The sequence below is a fragment of the Chelonoidis abingdonii genome, chromosome 8 (genome assembly GCF_003597395.2).
Source record: "Chelonoidis abingdonii isolate Lonesome George chromosome 8, CheloAbing_2.0, whole genome shotgun sequence".
In the NCBI taxonomy this organism is placed as follows: domain Eukaryota; kingdom Metazoa; phylum Chordata; order Testudines; family Testudinidae; genus Chelonoidis; species Chelonoidis abingdonii.
The window spans coordinates 6,272,629-6,289,875 of NC_133776.1; the positions used below are offsets into that span (position 1 = coordinate 6,272,629).

The 17,247-nt window shown below is 42.1% G+C and overlaps 1 protein-coding gene across 3 annotated transcripts in view; it reads left to right on the plus strand.

The window, feature by feature from the left end:
- The window catches only part of ARMC9 (armadillo repeat containing 9), a 134,315-nt gene that overhangs the window by 12,789 nt on the left and 104,279 nt on the right, over window positions 1-17,247 (plus strand). For 2 of the 3 annotated variants that reach the window (XM_075068343.1, XM_032777252.2), the window contains exons 2-5: window positions 7,453-7,540; window positions 8,960-9,085; window positions 10,603-10,773; window positions 13,671-13,826. In XM_075068343.1, the coding sequence (XP_074924444.1) occupies window positions 7,487-7,540; window positions 8,960-9,085; window positions 10,603-10,773; window positions 13,671-13,826 (507 nt within the window). In that variant the 5' untranslated portion in view covers window positions 7,453-7,486. Of the gene's footprint in view, window positions 1-4,514; window positions 6,689-7,452; window positions 7,541-8,959; window positions 9,086-10,602; window positions 10,774-13,670; window positions 13,827-17,247 lie in introns of those variants that run through there. The other variant, XM_075068342.1, reaches the window with a different exon arrangement.

The following is a 17,247-nucleotide window of genomic DNA, read 5'->3' on the forward strand; positions in this document are numbered from 1 at the left end:
AGACTAGTGAGAGTTTAGGATGATGGAGGGATGATTCACGGGATGTGATTGGAGGTGGATATTCCGCATTCTGAGTGGTTAGGAGGCCAAACTTGAACAGCTTAATGGGACAAATCGGAGGGCCGGACAATCTCCTCCGTGAGGTATTAAAGGAACTGGGCGTGAAATTGCGAGCCCGTGTAGTGAGATTTTTAGCAATCGGTAAATCGGGTTGCTACCGTACGGACTGGAGAATTGCTAACGTAGTTCATATTTTTTAAGAAAGGGATAAAAGTGATCGTGTTATCGGCCTGTTAGCTTGAACGTCTGGTAGTGTGTAAGGTCTTTGGAAAAAATTTTTAGGGAGAAAGTAGTTAAGACATTGTTTCGGTAATTTGGGACGATTTGCAACATGGATTCTTAAGGTTAGTGATGTTGCCAACAACAGCTGCTCTCTTCTTTGGAGAGGTGGACGGCATTACTTAGGACAAGGAAATGCGGTAGATTTAATTTACCCGTATCGATTTCAGTAAGGGCTTTGACGGTTCCGGCATGGGGAACTGTTAGTTATATTGGAAAAGATCGGGGATGATATGAAAGCTTAGTAAGGTGGATAAGGACTGGTTAACGGGGGGACTCCAGCGGGCGTACTGAGGGGAATGTCAGGGCTTGGAAGGGAGGTTATCTGTGGAGTCCCTCAATGTATCATTTTGGACGATCTTATTTAACTTTTTTGTTATGCTGGCACAAAGGCAGGAATGTGCTATATAAAGTTTTGCGAGTGACACGAGCTGGGGGTATTGCTAACACGGAGAGGACGGGAACTTTCGGAGATCTGGCCCTTGTACCTGGTATAGTAATTGATGAATATTATAATCTGCAAAGTGCAAAGGTCATGCACTAGATTAAATAATAGAATTTTGATATACGTGGGGACTGCATAGTTGGAAGCGACGGAGGAGGGAGAAGTCCTGGGTCTTGGTTGTAGTCAGGGTGACTATGAGCCGCCAATGTGATATGGCTGTTAAAAAGGCAAATGCGCGTTTTAGAGATTCAGCGGACGGTATTTCCAGCAAGGAGAGGGGTGGTTTAGTTTTGCTTGTTATTTAAACGGGCAGGGTGTGAGACCCACTGGAATATTGTGTGCAGTTCTGGTGTCCCATGTTTAAGAGATGGAATTCAAACTGGAACAGGTTCAGAGACGGGCTCTAGTATGTCCGAGGGATGGAAAATCTTGCCTTTGAAGGAGCTCAAGAGCTTGGCTTGTTTGCCTGGCCAAAGGAGGCTCGGGGGATATGCTTGCTCTATATAATTTCAGGGGGAGATTAACAGTTAGGGAGAGAGGATTATTTACTTTGTATAATGTAGGCACAAGGTATGGAGGTACAATGGATATTAGGAGTTTAGACTGAATTAGAACGAGGTTTCATAACCATGTAGGGAGTGAGTTTTGGAACAGCTTCGAGGGAAGTAGGTGGGGCAAAAGACTTATCTGGCTTTAAGTTAAGCTTGATAGTATATTGGAGGATTGTTATTGTGGGTAGTTTAATTTGGGCAGATTGATCTTGGATTTATCGGCAGATAAGTCTGCTCAAATGGTCTGTGAGGGGATGTTGAGATGGATGGAACTGAAGTTCTTGCAAGAATTCTCTTCTTGGGTGCTAGCTGGTGAGGTCTTGCCCCACATGCTCAGGGTTTAGTGAATCGCATATCTTGGGGTCGTGGAAGAATTTTCTCCAGGCGGGATTGGCGAGGGCCTAGGAGGTTTTCGCTCTCTGCAGCGTGGAGGCACTGGGTAGCGGTTGCTGGTGCTTGATTCTCTTGCAGCTTGAGGTCTTCAATCACATTATTGACGGATTTCAATAACTCAGTCATGTGGTTATAGTGGTTGTTTATATAATGTGCTATGTTGGTTAGTTTTGTGGCTGCCTCTGTGCAGGCGGGTCGACTGTATGCAATCATATTGGATCCAGGTCTGACCTATGTGGTCTATGAGTCTATGTTGTGTGGTGTTGTTGGTTTGAACCTGCTAGTTTCCAGTATGCAGTTGAACGCTTGCTGTGCTGGTGTAAACTGATCTCTTGTTTTATGGTGAGGTTCTTGATGAAGATTTAGGCCCTCCAGACTGCAAGACCACTAGCCGCATGACCCGTGACTTGTGGAGCTGGCTCATTTAATAGACATAGAAAGGTTTGCCGTACGCAAGGTCCGTCTACACCCGTATCCTGCTTACCACGTGGACCAGGGCCAGGTGCCCAAGGGAGGTGAATTCTTTAACAGGTAATTGATCAGTGATCTGTATTCTGCCATCATCTCGCACCCTTGACAACAGGGCGTGGGCACCGATTCCTTACCCATCTGGTATGCCATTAATGGATTACCTCCTGAATTTAATATTGTCTTATTAACCTCCTGTTATAGTACTCAGCCTTAAACGGTCCTCGGCGAGGAGTTCCACACGTTGATTGCATGTCTGAGCAAGAACTTTCTTTTTGTTTAACTACTGCCCTTAATTCTTTGGTGGCCCTGTCTTGTTTATCGGCAAGTAATAATACTTCCTTTTTCTTTTCTGATCAACTCATGTTTATAGACTCTTATACCCCCTTAGTCTCCTTTTCCAGCTGAAAGTCCTGAGCTTCTTTTCTCTCCTCATCAGACCTTCTCAATATATTTTAGTTGCCTCTTGAACCTTTATGCCAGTATATGCTTTTTTTGAGATGGTGATCACCTGTTCGCATGTTTAAGATGTGGCAGTACCATGGAGTTTTAGTATTAAAGGGCTAATTAGTACCTCATCTTATTTTCTATCCCTTTTAAATGATTCCTGGATCTCTGCGTTTGCTTTTTTGCCTCACATGGCACACACCTGGATGTCTTCAGGAACTTGTCACGAATGATCAGATCTTTTTCCTGATTCGTGTAGCTAAATTAGTCCTTTGTTGTATATTTGCGGGTTATTCTTTCAGTGCATTATTTCTTTATCACATTAAGTTTCATTTGCCATTTTGTTGCCCAATCACTTAGTTTGTGAGATCTTTTGAAGTTTCACATCTGCTTTTGGTCTTAACTTTTTGAGCAGCTTTATTCATCGCATACATTTGCAGCCTCACGTTTACCCCTTTCTGCAGAATTTATGAACTTAAGATTGATAGGATTGGTCCCAAGATGACCCGGGGGATACGCTTATTCCTCTCCATTCTGGATTTACATTATATTCCTGTACTTATTTCTGCTTTTAACAGTGTTTCATCATGAAGGACTCCCTCCTTATCCATGACAACTTAAATTTAATAAGAGGCCTTTGGTGAGGGGACCTGAATGTCAAAGGCTTTCTTGGAAATTTTAAGTACCTATGTCCACTGGATCTCTGTCCACCATGTTTGTTGACCCTTCACTTCAAAGAACTCTAATAGATTAGTAAGACATGATTTCCCTTTACAGAAACCATGTTGACTTTTGCCCAACAATTTATGTTCTTCTGTGTGTCTGACAGTTTTATTCTTTACTATTGTTTCAACTAATTTGTCCGGTACTGACATTAGACTTACCGGTCTGTAATTGCTGGGATCACCTCTAGAGCCCTTTTAAAATACTGGCGTTACATTAGCTATCTTCCAGTCACTGGGTACAGATGCCGATTTAAAGGACAGGTTACAAACCATATTTAATAGTTCTGCAACTTCAAATTTGAGTTCTTTCAGAACTCTTGAGTGCATGCCATCTGGTCCTGGTGACTTGTTACTGTTAAGTTTATCAATTAATTCCAAAACCTCCTCTAGTGACACCTCAATCTATGACAGTTCCTCAGATTTGTCGCCTACAAAAGCCAGCTCAGGTTTGGGAATCTCCCTAACATCCTCAGCTGTGAAGACTGAAGGAAAGAATCCATTTAGTTTCTCTGCAATGACTTTATGGTCTTTAAGCACTCCTTTTGGATCTCAATTGTCCAGGGGCCCCACTGGTTGTTTAGCAGGCTTCCTGCTTCTGATGTACTTAAAAAAACATTTTACCACCACCTTTGGAGTTTTTGGCTAGCTGTTCTTCAAACTCCTCTTTGGCTTTTCTTATTACATTTTTACAGTTAATTTGGCAGTGTTTATGCTCTTTTCTATTTACCTCACTAGGATTTGACTTCCACTTTTTAAAATATGCCTTTTTATCTCTTACTGCTTCTTTTACATGGTTGTTAAGCCACAGTCGTTCTTTTTTATTTCTTTTACTGTGTTTTTTAATTTGGGGTACATTTAAGTTGAGCCTCTATTATGGTGTCTTTGAAAAGCGTCCATGCAGCTTGCAAGGATTTCACTTTGGTCACCATACCTGTTAATTTCTGTTTAACTAACCCTCTCATTTTTGCATAGTTCCCCTTTCTGAAGTTAAATGTCACAGTGTTGGGCTGTTGAAGTGTTCTTCCCACCACAGGGATGTTAAATGTTGTTACATTATGGTTGCTATTTCCAAGCGGTCCTGTTATTGTTAACTCTTGGACCAGCTCCTGCGTTCCACGCAGGACTAAGTCGAGAGTTGCCTCTCCCCTTGTGGATTCCCTTACCAGCTGCTCCAAGAAGCAATCGTTTAAAGTATAAAGAAATTTTGTCTCTGCATTTTGTCCTGAGGTGACATGTTCCTAGTCAATATGGAGATAGTTGAAATCCCCCACTGTTATTGAGTTCTTAATGTTGATAGTCTCTTTAATTTCCCTTAGCATTTTGTTGTCACTATCACTGTCCTGGTCAGGTGGTCAATAATAGATCCCTAATGTTATAGTCTTATTAGAGCATGAAATTACTGTCGTCATTCCTGCCCCACCTCGCCATGCGACCTGTTCTGTCCTTCCAGTATATTTTGTACTCTGGAATGATTGTGTCCCATTGATTGTCCTCAGTCCACCAGATTTCTGTGATACCTATTATATCAATATCCTCCTTTATAACAAGGCACTCTAGTTCACCCATCTTATTATTTAGACTTATAGCATTTATATACAAGCACTTTTAAAAATTGTCACTGTTTATTTGTCTGCCCTTTTCTGATGTGGCCGATTCTTTATTATGTGAATGTTTCTCTTCTGATCTGGCCCCTAGATTATCCTCTTCCATCCTTTCCTCCTGACTAAAACCTAGAGAATCTTGATTAATAAACTCTCCTCTAAGAAAAGTTTCTGTCCGATCCACGTGCTCCTCTGCAGCAGTCGGCTTTCCCCCATCGCTTAGTTTAAAAACTGCTCTGCAACCTTTTTAATGTTAAGTGCCAGCTGTCTGGTTCCACTTTGGTTTAAGTGGAGCCCATCTCTCCTGTATAGGCTGCCCCATTCCAAAAGTTTCCCCAGTTCCTGGTGAATCTAAACCCCTCCTCCCTACACCATCGTCTCATCCACGCATTGAGACTCTGAAGCTCTGCTTGCCTACCTGGCCCTGTGCGTGGAATTGGGAGCATTTCTGAGAATGCCACCTTAGAGGTCCTGGATTTCAATCCCTTCCGTGGCAGCCTAAATTTGGCCTCCAGGACGTCTCTCCTACCCTTCCCTATGTCACTGATACCTACATGTACCACAACCACCAGCTCCTCCCCAGCGCTACACATAAGTCTATCTAGATGCCTTGAGAGATCCGCAACCTTCGCACCAGGCAGGCAAGTCACCATACGGTTCTCCTGGTCATCACAAACCCAGCGATCTATGTTTCTAATGATTGAATCTCCCATTACTAACACCTGCCTTTTCCTAGTGACTGGAGTTCCCTCCCCCGGAGAGGTTACCTCAGTGTGAGAGGATACCCCAACACCATCCGGAAGGAGGGTCCCAACTATGGGAAAGTTTTCCTCTGCTCCCGTTGACTGCTCTACTTCCCTAGACCTTTCATCCCCTCAACAGCTCAGGGGCTATCTGACCGGAGGTGGGACAATTCTCCAGTCTCCCGGAAAGCCTCATCAGCATATCTCTCTGCCCCCCTTAGCTCCTCCAGTTCCACCACTCTGTCCTCCAAAGTCCGTATGTGGTCTCTGAGGGCCAGGAGCTCCTTGCACAGAATAGGGCAGGTAATCAATACATGCTGCACTCAGCACAATTAACTGGGTAGCCTCCACTCTGCTGCTGGGCTTCTGCCTGCATTCTTTCCTACAGCTACCTAGTTAATGAAGGAGTATTGTTTAAATCAAGAAATTTTGAATGTAGTTTAATTTACAGGTTTTAAAGAACAGCAAGTGAACCTTGCCCCCTTCCCAACTCCCTTGCGAAACTCCCTGTTAACAGCCCTGTTCACAAAGCTCCCTGCACTGCTTTATAAAGCCCTGGCCTTCTTGATAGCCCCGCCCACTGACTGAGGCTCAGCCAATTAACAGAGGCTTCTAGCTTTCAAACCTTACTTCGAAGCTCACAGCTTCTAACTGCCAGCACAGCACATGGTCCTTCAAACAAACAGACAAACATAAGGTCAGCACACAGCAAGTAACCTCGAACAAAAACACACACTACAGGCAGCCACTTACCCCAAGGGTCCTGTATTTGCTCCTCCTTCACCTGGAGAACTCCCTTGCGAAACTCCCTGTTAGAGTTTGAGTCAATGGGTAGGGTCTCCAAGGAGACTGGCTAGCTGGATCTTTGCAGGATTGGGGCTGAAATATGGAGCACCAAGAAGATATATTTACAGAATTCCTTTTTGGAGCATTACTGGAGATATGATGGACCAGTGTTCCCAAACTTTTTACTAAGGTGACCCACTAACTGTACTTTGTCTTTTTATGTAACCCACCCAGGGGGCAAAAATCAGAGGCTAGCATCCTATTTCTTCCCCTTTGCTGCCTCCTCGCCTTGCTGATGGGGCACTGCCAGGCCATCCAAAGTACATAGATGCTGGAACTAGCGGTGTGGGGGGTGCTGCAACACCACCTGGCTTGAAGTGGTTTCCATTATGTACAGGGTTTATAGTTTGGTTCAGTGGCTGTTAGAACTCCCACTATAAAAATTGTTGCAGCACCCCTGCCACAGCATCATCCTCCAATCCATTACCACAATCCTAATCATGGCCTGGTCCAGAAGGGAGGCTGTGGGGTGGTGGTTGGTGGATTGGTTGGTTGGAGAACAAGCCTACCCTGCACTCAGCCCATGGTGACAGTTCCTTGTTCTTGGCTTTTGGGACCTGGCACACAAGGTCTCAGTGACATTCAGGTTTGGCTGAGCCAAATCAGCGGCACTGCAACCCTGTGTACCAGGTCTCAATGCCTGGAGTGGGGAGCCAGGCCAAACCCCAGGAGACAGCAGCCTCTGCTTCCTGATGATTGATGAAGAGTTGGAACTGTCTCCCCAAACCCCATTTCCTGGGGCCTCCCCTCTGCATTGGGCCTGCCAACCCATCTAGAACCTTATGGCGAAGCACTGAGCCGGGACCCACTGTTTGGGAAACACTCTGATAGATAACGTGTGAATGATGGATAACAGTGGTGCTAATAATTCTTTGTGTTTTGATGACTTTGTAGGTCTTTCTTCAGTGAGACTCAGCAGTAACCTTTAATGATGGGAGACGTCCTCGCTTATGAAGCCGAGTTACTTGGATTGGTGAAAGAGGTAGATGTTTACCATGGAATAGAAAAGAGGAAATCATCTGGTGCCTGCACTTAGGAATGGGAGAAGGGGCAAATTTGTAACTGTCAGCCATTGATCTTGCCATTACTTTATGTGGGCAGATGCTTGCGGCTGCATGGAGTCCCACTGATGGGGCACTGCCTGCATGGAGCTCATTGCAAAATCAGGAGCTTAGTTAAAGGAACACGATCAACTAACTTTGGACCCAAAAGGTCTTATTTTAAAAAGGCTTTGAAAAACATAATGTAAATAGAATTGTGTTAATGAAAATTTTAAAATAAACAGTGAAAAGCATTTGTTTAATGCTTTCCGCTGATGTTAGACTCACAGACCAAATATACTAGTACCTGAGAATTAGAAAGTGAAATGTACCAGTCCCCTGTTATTGCCTAACCTAGGGCTCTGCTCCTACAAAGAGTTAAAATATATGCTTAACATTATGCACTGTGGTTAGTGCCATTGCCTTCAGTGGTACTATTTGTAGTGTATGAAGTTGAATAACTTGTGTAACTCTTTACAGGATTGAGGTATATCCAAAATGTAACAAACAAGAAAACAGCATGAATAGTGAAACATCAACATACATTATTTCAAATTTAATCATCTCAGTATCAATAACACAGATAAGAATTTTCTTCTTTAAATTAGTTTTAAGTTAAGGCTTTGCTGTGATACAGTCACCTGTTTAGCGCTGTGCCACACACAGTACATACAGCTTGCTTCATCACGTAATTGACATATCTTTTCTCCTTACTCTGGTGACAGAGGCTCCACTCTTGGGATTTGGTTTCTCTCTTTTTGCACTTTCATACCATCAGTTTTTAGTCTATATTTGTACTTTATGAATTTCTCATGAAATGGTAAAGCCAAACACGGGATTTGCCATAGTTGGACGGACTAGATTGTTGGTCCACCCAAGTTTGTGTCCTGCTTCTAGCTTTGCTGATACTTCAGAGGCAGGCAAACCTCCCCCAAACCCTGTAATGTGGCTAGTTTTGTACATTTTGGATGGAGGAGGGAGAAATCTTTCTGGACCTTTGCAGCTTGCCGTGAAGAACGTGGTTTGGTTAAGATAAGTTAAGTGATGGTAAAATTATCAGATTTTTTTAAATTCAGCCACAGCATTTGTCTGACTGTCCTGATGGTAGAAGTCCCATTACCTGTAGATGATGCTACTCTCAGAAAGTGTTAATTACAAGAAAGTTATGTGACTATCTGTTCAATCAAGTTTAAAAAAAAATGTTGCATACTGGATATTAGTTGCTTTTCTTGATTTAAAAAAATCAACCGATTATAGTAAAGCTTTGTAGCAAACCTTTAAATAAGTTTGTCTATTCATTGGTCACTGTTTTAAACATTAAAAAGCTTAGAGTTTATCTGTGTGTGTTCTTGTGTCTTTAGTATTTAGATTTCACAGAGTTTGAAGATACAGTGAAAACATTTACAAAGGAATGTAAAATAAAAGGGAAGCCATTACCTAAAACAGCAGGTGGTTTCTTGAGAGATTCAAAAGCTTTGATTATCCAGGTAAAAATCTTTTATATTTGGTTTGACTAGCTAATGATCAGAACCATTACATGAGTTGAAATAATCTGAAATTCTTACGCTAACTTTTGGTTTAAACAGGAGTAGGCTGATAGTAGGGTATTTTCAGTGAAAGGACCTCAGCTCAAATTCATCTCCTCAGTAATCACAATCCTACAGAACCCAAGCTCTAAATTTTCAAATGCGACTCATGAATTTGGATGGCTCACTTTCTGGGTTTCCAGATTGACGCTCATTGGAAGGGTCTGATTTTCAGATGGTGCTGAGTAGAGCTGGACGAAACTTTTCATACAAAACTTTTGTTCACCAAATAATGACAAGTCAGCAACACCTAAACGTTTCACGAATTCCAGTCAATTTCGTCAAATTATTTTGGTATTTTTTAAAAAAAAAATTCTGGAAAAATCAAAATGTTTAGATTTTTTTCAGTTCAAAATGACTTTTTGTTTCAAAATTCTCTTTTTAATATTTTTAAATGGCCGAAATTAAAACATTTCAGTTTTGTGTAAATGTTTTGTGTGACTCAAAACAATTTGTTTCAATATTTAGAAAATGTTTACTTTTGGTTTGACCAAAACTGAACGGCTTTCCTGTATTTTTGGATTTGCCAGCGAATCAAAACATCTGCTTTTTGCCCTGTTCCACTACTGAACTCCCATTTTCATAAAACCAGGCTTCTTTAAGATGAGTCAAATAGGACGCCCAAAGTTGAGGCACCCAAAATCACTAGACACTATGGTCTGGCTGCAGGCCTTGATGGTCATGTTATGTCCCAAGTTGTTGAGGAGGGTAGGAGTGGGTTGTTACAAAGTTGTTATTTTTGTTTGGTTAGGAGGATGTTATCATGAACATTTTGAAATGTTCTGAATGTTTCTGTATAATGTTATATGTAAATGTGCTCTAGAATATGAAATAGGCACACTTTACAAAACAAAATAAATACATACTTCTTGTTAACTTATTAAAATATGCACAGGAATTATGTCCTCCCTCTGCTCCTGGGACTCTACCTCATTATTATGAAGATGTGGATAAACTGATAAGTCTGGATCGACTGTTTCTTCCTGTACCCCCCGTATTATTTTCTTGCTCACTAATCATAGTTAGAGGAGGAAAGGGGAAGGCTAAATGATGAGGAGTGAGTGAAAGTTGGCCGAGTTTCATATCCATCTTACAGAGAGATTTTAAGGTGTGATTTTTCTTTTTTCTTTTTTTTTTTTTGAGTGAGGTAGGACAACAGAAATAATGTCAAGGCCTCTCAACTGTGGATGATTGTGGAAAGAAGATGAAGAAGAAGCAGAGTGTTGGTATAGGTTGAAATATGGTTAATGTAATTAGTCTGTAACTGGTGAATTGGGAGAGGCTTTGGGTAAAATTTTCAAAAACAGCTAAGAGATTTAAGTACTTTTGAAAATGGAACTTAAGCTCTTAAGTCAGGTACTTTTGTAAATGTTGCCCATCTATATGTGGGGTTGAATGAACTCTCTTCTCCTTTGCAGAAGGATCTGCTTACTGCATTTGAAGATGGAGATCAGAAAGTTTTCTTTGAACTTTGGGAGCAGCATATTTCCCCTTCACTCCGAGACAATGACCCTCTTGCCCAGAAGCTGGAGTTTTATCTTCACATCCACTTTGCCATCTACCTCTTGAAGTGCTCTGTGGGCAAGCCTGTAGGTTTGCTTTTCAGTTTGGACTTATTTTAATTTTTTTGTGTAACTTCTCCAGTCTTGGTGTTTGGCAAAACAAAATGGATTATGATGGATTGTTCTGTAGTTATCCCCAGGCAAATCTATTCCTTCAACAGCAACCTATATTTGAGTTTGTCTTGAAAGCAGATGTTTGAGCTAGTGAAGTTTGGAGGTGAAATTATTCACCTGAACCTGATCCTATAAGGTGTTCAGTGCTCTCAAGTTCCAAAGAATTCAAAGGGAGATCTGCCTTTAAAATCTTGCCCTTGAATTCATGGGAGTTTATTTTATTCCAGTGAACATTCAGTAACCTACAAGGCCAATAAGATATTATATTACTAATTAATATCAAATTAATGAGCAGAATCTACCAAACAGGAAAAATACCTTATTACTTCAAACTTCCATATTTCAAGATTGATTGACACCTCAATTTTTTTGGTGACAAAAGTCTTTTTTTAGCTTCATTTACCATTTCTATTATTTTGGGCTCAGATAACCTTTTGTGCAGGTTTTAGAGGGTGGCCCAAAGTCTAGATTTGTATTGTAAACATGATTGTAACCTTAACTATGTAGTACCTCACCATAATGTAGCAGAATTAATGTATTCTGGACCCTAGTACTGATACTTTATAACGGGAATAGCTTCAGGGGAATGTATAGTAACTACACAATAGAAAAGTAGCACATCAAGTTGTGAAAAGTCAGTTTCAATGGGCCACCTAGTGTTAGCAAAGCTGTCCACAGTGTTTAATAGGTGAGAACTGGTATCTGCTAGAATAAATGTCCCATTGTGTGAGCCTTTGCGTTCTCTCTTGTTTCCTCTGCTTTATTATGACAAAAGGGACACTGTCAGGTAAAATCTGATCCGAAATGTAAGTTTTTTAAAAAACACTTAATTCTGATAGAGATATTCCCAAGAAGTTAAAATATATTCAGCTGGAAGCAATGTAAAAATAGCAAAGGGTATATCTACACTGCAGTTGAACTCCCAGACCAGCCTGTGTCAGCTGACTCGGGCTTTGGCTGGAGCCTGAACTCTGGGACCACAATAAAACAGTCCTTTAATTCAAGCCCCAGGTGCCTGAGTCGGCTGACATGGGTCCGCATGAGTGTTTAATTGTAGTGTAGACATACCCAAATAGTCTCAGGCTGGGCGTATGATCTATTCTAAACAACGCACTACTGCAGTGGTGCAAGCAGCCAGAGGAAACTAACTAGTCTTTTTTTTTTTTTGTCCAATCTGACCAGAAGTCCATGAAAAGTAAATTTTATATTTTAAAAATTATCATTAACTAATGTGTAATTTAGTGACTTAAGTGAGAATGCTTGTTAGTAAAAATGTGGTGGTGTTTTTTTTTTATCTACAGTTCTCTCTTCTGGGTTTAGCACAATGCTGCTTTTTAAAGCAGTTTATGAAATAAATATCTACCAGAAAATATATTCCATGTGATATTGAGGATGATTTTTTGACCCATTGATTTTGTTCCTGTGTAGCTTTTACTATACCATGAATCATAGAATAATAGAATATCAGGGTTGGAAGGGACCTCAGGAGGTCATCTTGTCCAACCCCCTCCTCAAAGCAGGTCCAATCCCCAACTAAATCATCCCAGCCAGGGCTTTGTCAATCCTGACCTTAAAAACCTCTAAGGAAGGAGATTCTACCACCTCTCTAGCTAACCCATTCCAGTGCTTCACTACCCTCCTAGTGAAAAAGTTGTTCCTAATATCAACCTAAACCTCGTCCACTGCGCTGAGACCTTACTCCTTTTGTTCTGTCAATATGGTACCACTTGGGAAACAGTCAGGCTCCCATCCTCTTTGGAACCCCTCAGGGTTGTTGAAGCAGCGTATCAAATTCTCGCCCTCATTCTTTCTCTCTGCAGACTAAACAATCCCAGTTCCCTCAGCATCTCCTCATAAGTCATGTGCTCCAGCTCCCTAATCATTTTTGTTGCCCTCCACTGGACTTTTTCCAATTTTTCCACATCCTTCTTGTAGTGTGGGGCCCAAAACTGGACACAGTACTCCAGATGAAGCCTCACCAATGCCAAATAGAGGGGAATGATCACATCCCTAGATCTGCTGGCAGTGCTGCTATTTAACCAGCCCCAAATGCCGTTAGCCTTCTTGGCAACAAGGGCATACCGCTGACTCATATCCAGCTTCTCGTTCACTGTAACCCCTAGGTCGTTTTCTGCAAAACTGCTGCCTAGCCACTCAGTTCCTAGTCTGTAGCACTGCATGGGATTTTTCCTTCCTAAGTGCAGGACTCTGCGCTTGTCTTTGTTGAACCTTATCAGATTTCTTTTGGCCCAGTCCTCTGATTTGTCTAGGACCCTCTGTATCCTATCTCTACCCTCCAGCGTATCTACCACTACTCCCAGTTTAGTGTCATCTGCAAACTTGCTGAGGGTGCATCCACTCCATCCACCAGATCATTAATGAAGATGCTTGCTAGAGATATGAGAGATGGCTTATTTAACATGTTTAAAATCAAGTAGTGACTTCCTCTCCACTTGCTGAATGCGGATATGGCACTTGACCTGCGGAAATATGCTCCAAGTGCTCAAGACTGTTTTGCTCATAAAGCAAGTAGCCCTTCCTTATTTCTCTTGGCTCCGTGGTCCTAACATGGAAGAACCCTTCTGCATTTTCCTTCTGGAAACTGTGAAATGCTCTCTGACTAGCTAGAATGAGGGCTGTTCCCTAGGCTGGCCACTGAGAAGCACTTAGTTGTACTTGGTCAGCAGGTACTGTGGGATGGAGAATTCGTGCTTGATGTTGAGTTTAAGTCTCCGTTTGCAGCTGCCAGCCCCTTAAACACTCACAGAAGTTGTCTTCTAAATAATGATGCCTGTTTCTTTGTTTCCTAGGACAAAGCTGACTTCAATGAAAGGATTTCTCACTTTAAAACATACCTGGAAACTAAAGGGGCTGCACTGAGCCAGACCACAGAATTCCTCCCCTTCTATGCTTTGCCTTTTGTTCCCAACCCCATGGTCCACCCATCCTTTAAAGAACTCTTTCAGGTAAATATTTGTTTTGCACAGATTTTTTGTTGTTGGTGGATGCTGAGTACTGTTTAGTCTGATAATGCTTTTTATTTTTTCCTTCTGCAGAAATTGTAAATCATAAAAAGGATATTTGTGGTGAGATGCAGTGTAAGCGCTGTTAGTAAGATAGTAACGTTTTACAGTCACTTACATAGGCTTGTGTACTCAACAATCCCAAAGTGTTTTACAGGTGGTGTGTTCGTAAATAGGGTCGCTGTCCCACTTGACTCTGAAATGCAGTTACCTGTGGGGAACAATCAGGGCCGGCTCCAGGCACCAGCTAAAGAAGCAGGTGCTTGGGGTGGCCAATACCAAGGGGAGGCACTCTGGCCGCTATTGGGGCGGCACATCCGGGTGTTTGGCGGCAATTGAGTGGCGGGTCCTTCAGTCCCTCCTGGAGCAAAGGACCCGCTGCTGAATTGCTGCTGAAGAGTGGAGCGGTGTGATTGCGCTGCTGTGCTTTTTGTATTTATTTTTTGTTTTTTTGCCGCTTAGTCACTCTCAGCTTCTGTGGAATCATACAATTCACATGTCTTCAAGTCAGTTGCTCAGTTCCAAAGTTAAAGCAAACAAAAACAGGGAGGAGTCACTAACCTACTAAGCAGTCTGGTTAATGAGGGAGGCCAGATATTTTTAAAACAGAATCCTATTGTTCTTGAAAAGGACTAAATGTATTGTCTGAAGTGCTTGCAGAGGCAACATGTAAGTGTTAAGAGCTGGGGGACACAATTTAAAGGTGATGGTGGGGGGGATGTGAATGCCCAGTGCATTGCCTCTGGGTGCAGGAACCTTCCAGCATTACTTCTCTGGGCCAGTGCAGCCTGAACACAGGGAACCTGCCCCCGACGCTTTAGTGATCACCCTCCAGTCCCCTCTCTTGCTTGGTCTGGGGCTGCTGTTTTCGTCCTGCCCTGCTAGGGTTACCTGCCGCTGCCTCCCTAGCCGGGCTCTCACATGCTGCACAGAAGCAGTGACCTGGAGTGGCCACCCTCACCTGCCAGAAATGGCTCTGTCCCGCTCCCTCCACTTCCCACCTGGGCTTGGCTGCCAGGGAGAGGAGCCAAGCAAGCTGGAAAACTAGTGAGGTGTGGTGTGAGAAGGACAGAGCCCTCCTCCCCGCAGCAGGCTGAGCAGAGCAAGCTTCGGAGAGGGCTGCTGAGCTGCGGTGAAGGGCCAGGAGCTGAAGGGGGCGCGTCAGACCTCCATGCCATTTCACACAGCGCCCGGCCATGGACTCCTTGTGGGGGCATGGGATCAGTTCACTCTGAGCCCTGCAAGGGCAGCTTGTTGCTCATAACAATCTGAGGGGGTTATGTGACCCAGCAAGCACCCCTGCATGTTGCCTTTGGTGTGAGATATATTGAAAATGTAATAGGCAGAAAGGGATATAAGCACATACAGTATACCTGGCAATATAGTATTCAATGGTGCATCATTGTCTTGAGTTCAAACTTGCAAACCTGGCAAATGTGAATCCTGTATCCTTTCCAACCTGGTGAAACACAGGGGAAACTTAAGATGTAAGACCAGCTCTAAGCACACAGAACAGCAAATCTCAGGAAGTTGTTGCTGCTTGTTGAAAAATATCAACTGTTCACCTGTTGGGTACCTTTTCAGCAAGCAGAAACCAGATTGGATGGAGGGTGATGACTGAGGAAGTGAGTAGTTTGTATGGAATTTTTAAGAGACAAAGGCTGTCCTTTTTTTCTGATTCACTCTGTTTTCTGGTGCTTAGGGGAAGATTTATCTGTCAGATAGTTAGAAAGAAAACTGCATTCCAAACAGCAGATGATTCATGGATTAGTCCAGTTTTCTTACAAGTTCTTGGAATCCAAACCTCTTATAGAATTGTTGTATTCTGATTTACTGATATAAGGCCATGATCCTTGATAGTCTAATGACAAAACATAAACTTAAATTCAGTCAACTATGAAAAATGAATACAATGATTTCTATAGCTTCCTTCATTAAACCTAAAGAATTAGCAATGGTTCATTATGTTCCATTACAAATAAATGAACTTTTCTTATTCGCCTTTAATTTTTTTGCCTGATTTTTTGCATTTGTGCAACTTAATGCTTTGTGTTCCATGCACATTCAGTATGCCTATTTTGGGGTAACTGTTTTAAAATTGAAATAAAATATTATATATGACTAAATAATAAAATATTATAAATGAAATGTCCCAAATTGAGGTGTCATTAGAGGAGGTTTTGGAACAAATTGATAAACTGAACAGTAATAAGTCTCCAGGACCTGATGGTATTCACCCAAGAGTTCTGAAGAAACTCAAATGTGAAATTGCAGGACTACTAACTGTAGTCTGTAACCTATCATTTAAATCAGCTTCTGTACCAAATGACTGGAGGATAGCTAATGTGATGCCAGTTTTTAAAAAGGGCTCCAGAGGTGACCCTGGCAACTACAGACCAATAAGCCTCACTTCAGTACCGGGCAAATTAGTTGAAACTATTGTAAAGAGCAAAATTGTCAGACACATAGATGAACATAATTTGTTGGGGAAGTGTCAACATGTTTTTTTGTAAAGGAAAATCATGCCTCACCAATCTACTAGAAGCAGCAAAGAATCCTGTGGCACCTTATAGACAGACGTTTTGGTTAGTCTATAAGGTGCCACAGGATTCTTTGCTGCTTTTACAGATGCAGACTAACATGGCTACCCCTCTGATACAATCTACTAGAATTCTTTGAGGGAGTCAACAAGCGTGTGGATAAGGGGGATCCAGTGGATATAGTGTATTTAGATTTTCAGAAAGCCTTTGACAGGATCCCTCACCAAAGGCTCTTAAGCAAAATAAACAATCATGGGATAAGAGGGAAGGTTCTCTCATGGATTGGTAACTGGTTAAAAGATAGGAAGCAAAGGGTAGGTATAAATGGTCAGTTTTCAGAATGGAGAGAGGTAAATAGTGGTGTCCCCCAGGGATCTGTACTGGGGCCAGTCCTATTTAACGTATTCATAAACGATCTGGAGAAAGGGGTAAACAGTGAGGTGGCAAAATTTGCAGATGATACAAAACCACTCAAGACAGTTAAGTCCCAGGCAGACTGCGAAGAGCTAAAAAAGGATCTCACAAAATGGGGTGACTGGGCAACAGAATGGCAGATGAAATTCAGTGTTGATAAATGCAAAGTAATGCACATTGGAAAACATATTCCTAACTATACATATACAATGATGGGGTCTAAATTAGCTGTTACCACTCAGGAAAGAGATCTTGGAGTCATTGTGGATAGTTCTCTGAAATCATTCACTCGATGTGCTGCGGCAGTCAAAAAAGCAAACAAAATGTTGGGAATCATCAAGAAAGGGATAGGTAATAGGACAGAAAATATCATATTACCTCTATGTAAATCCATGGTATGCCCACTTTTG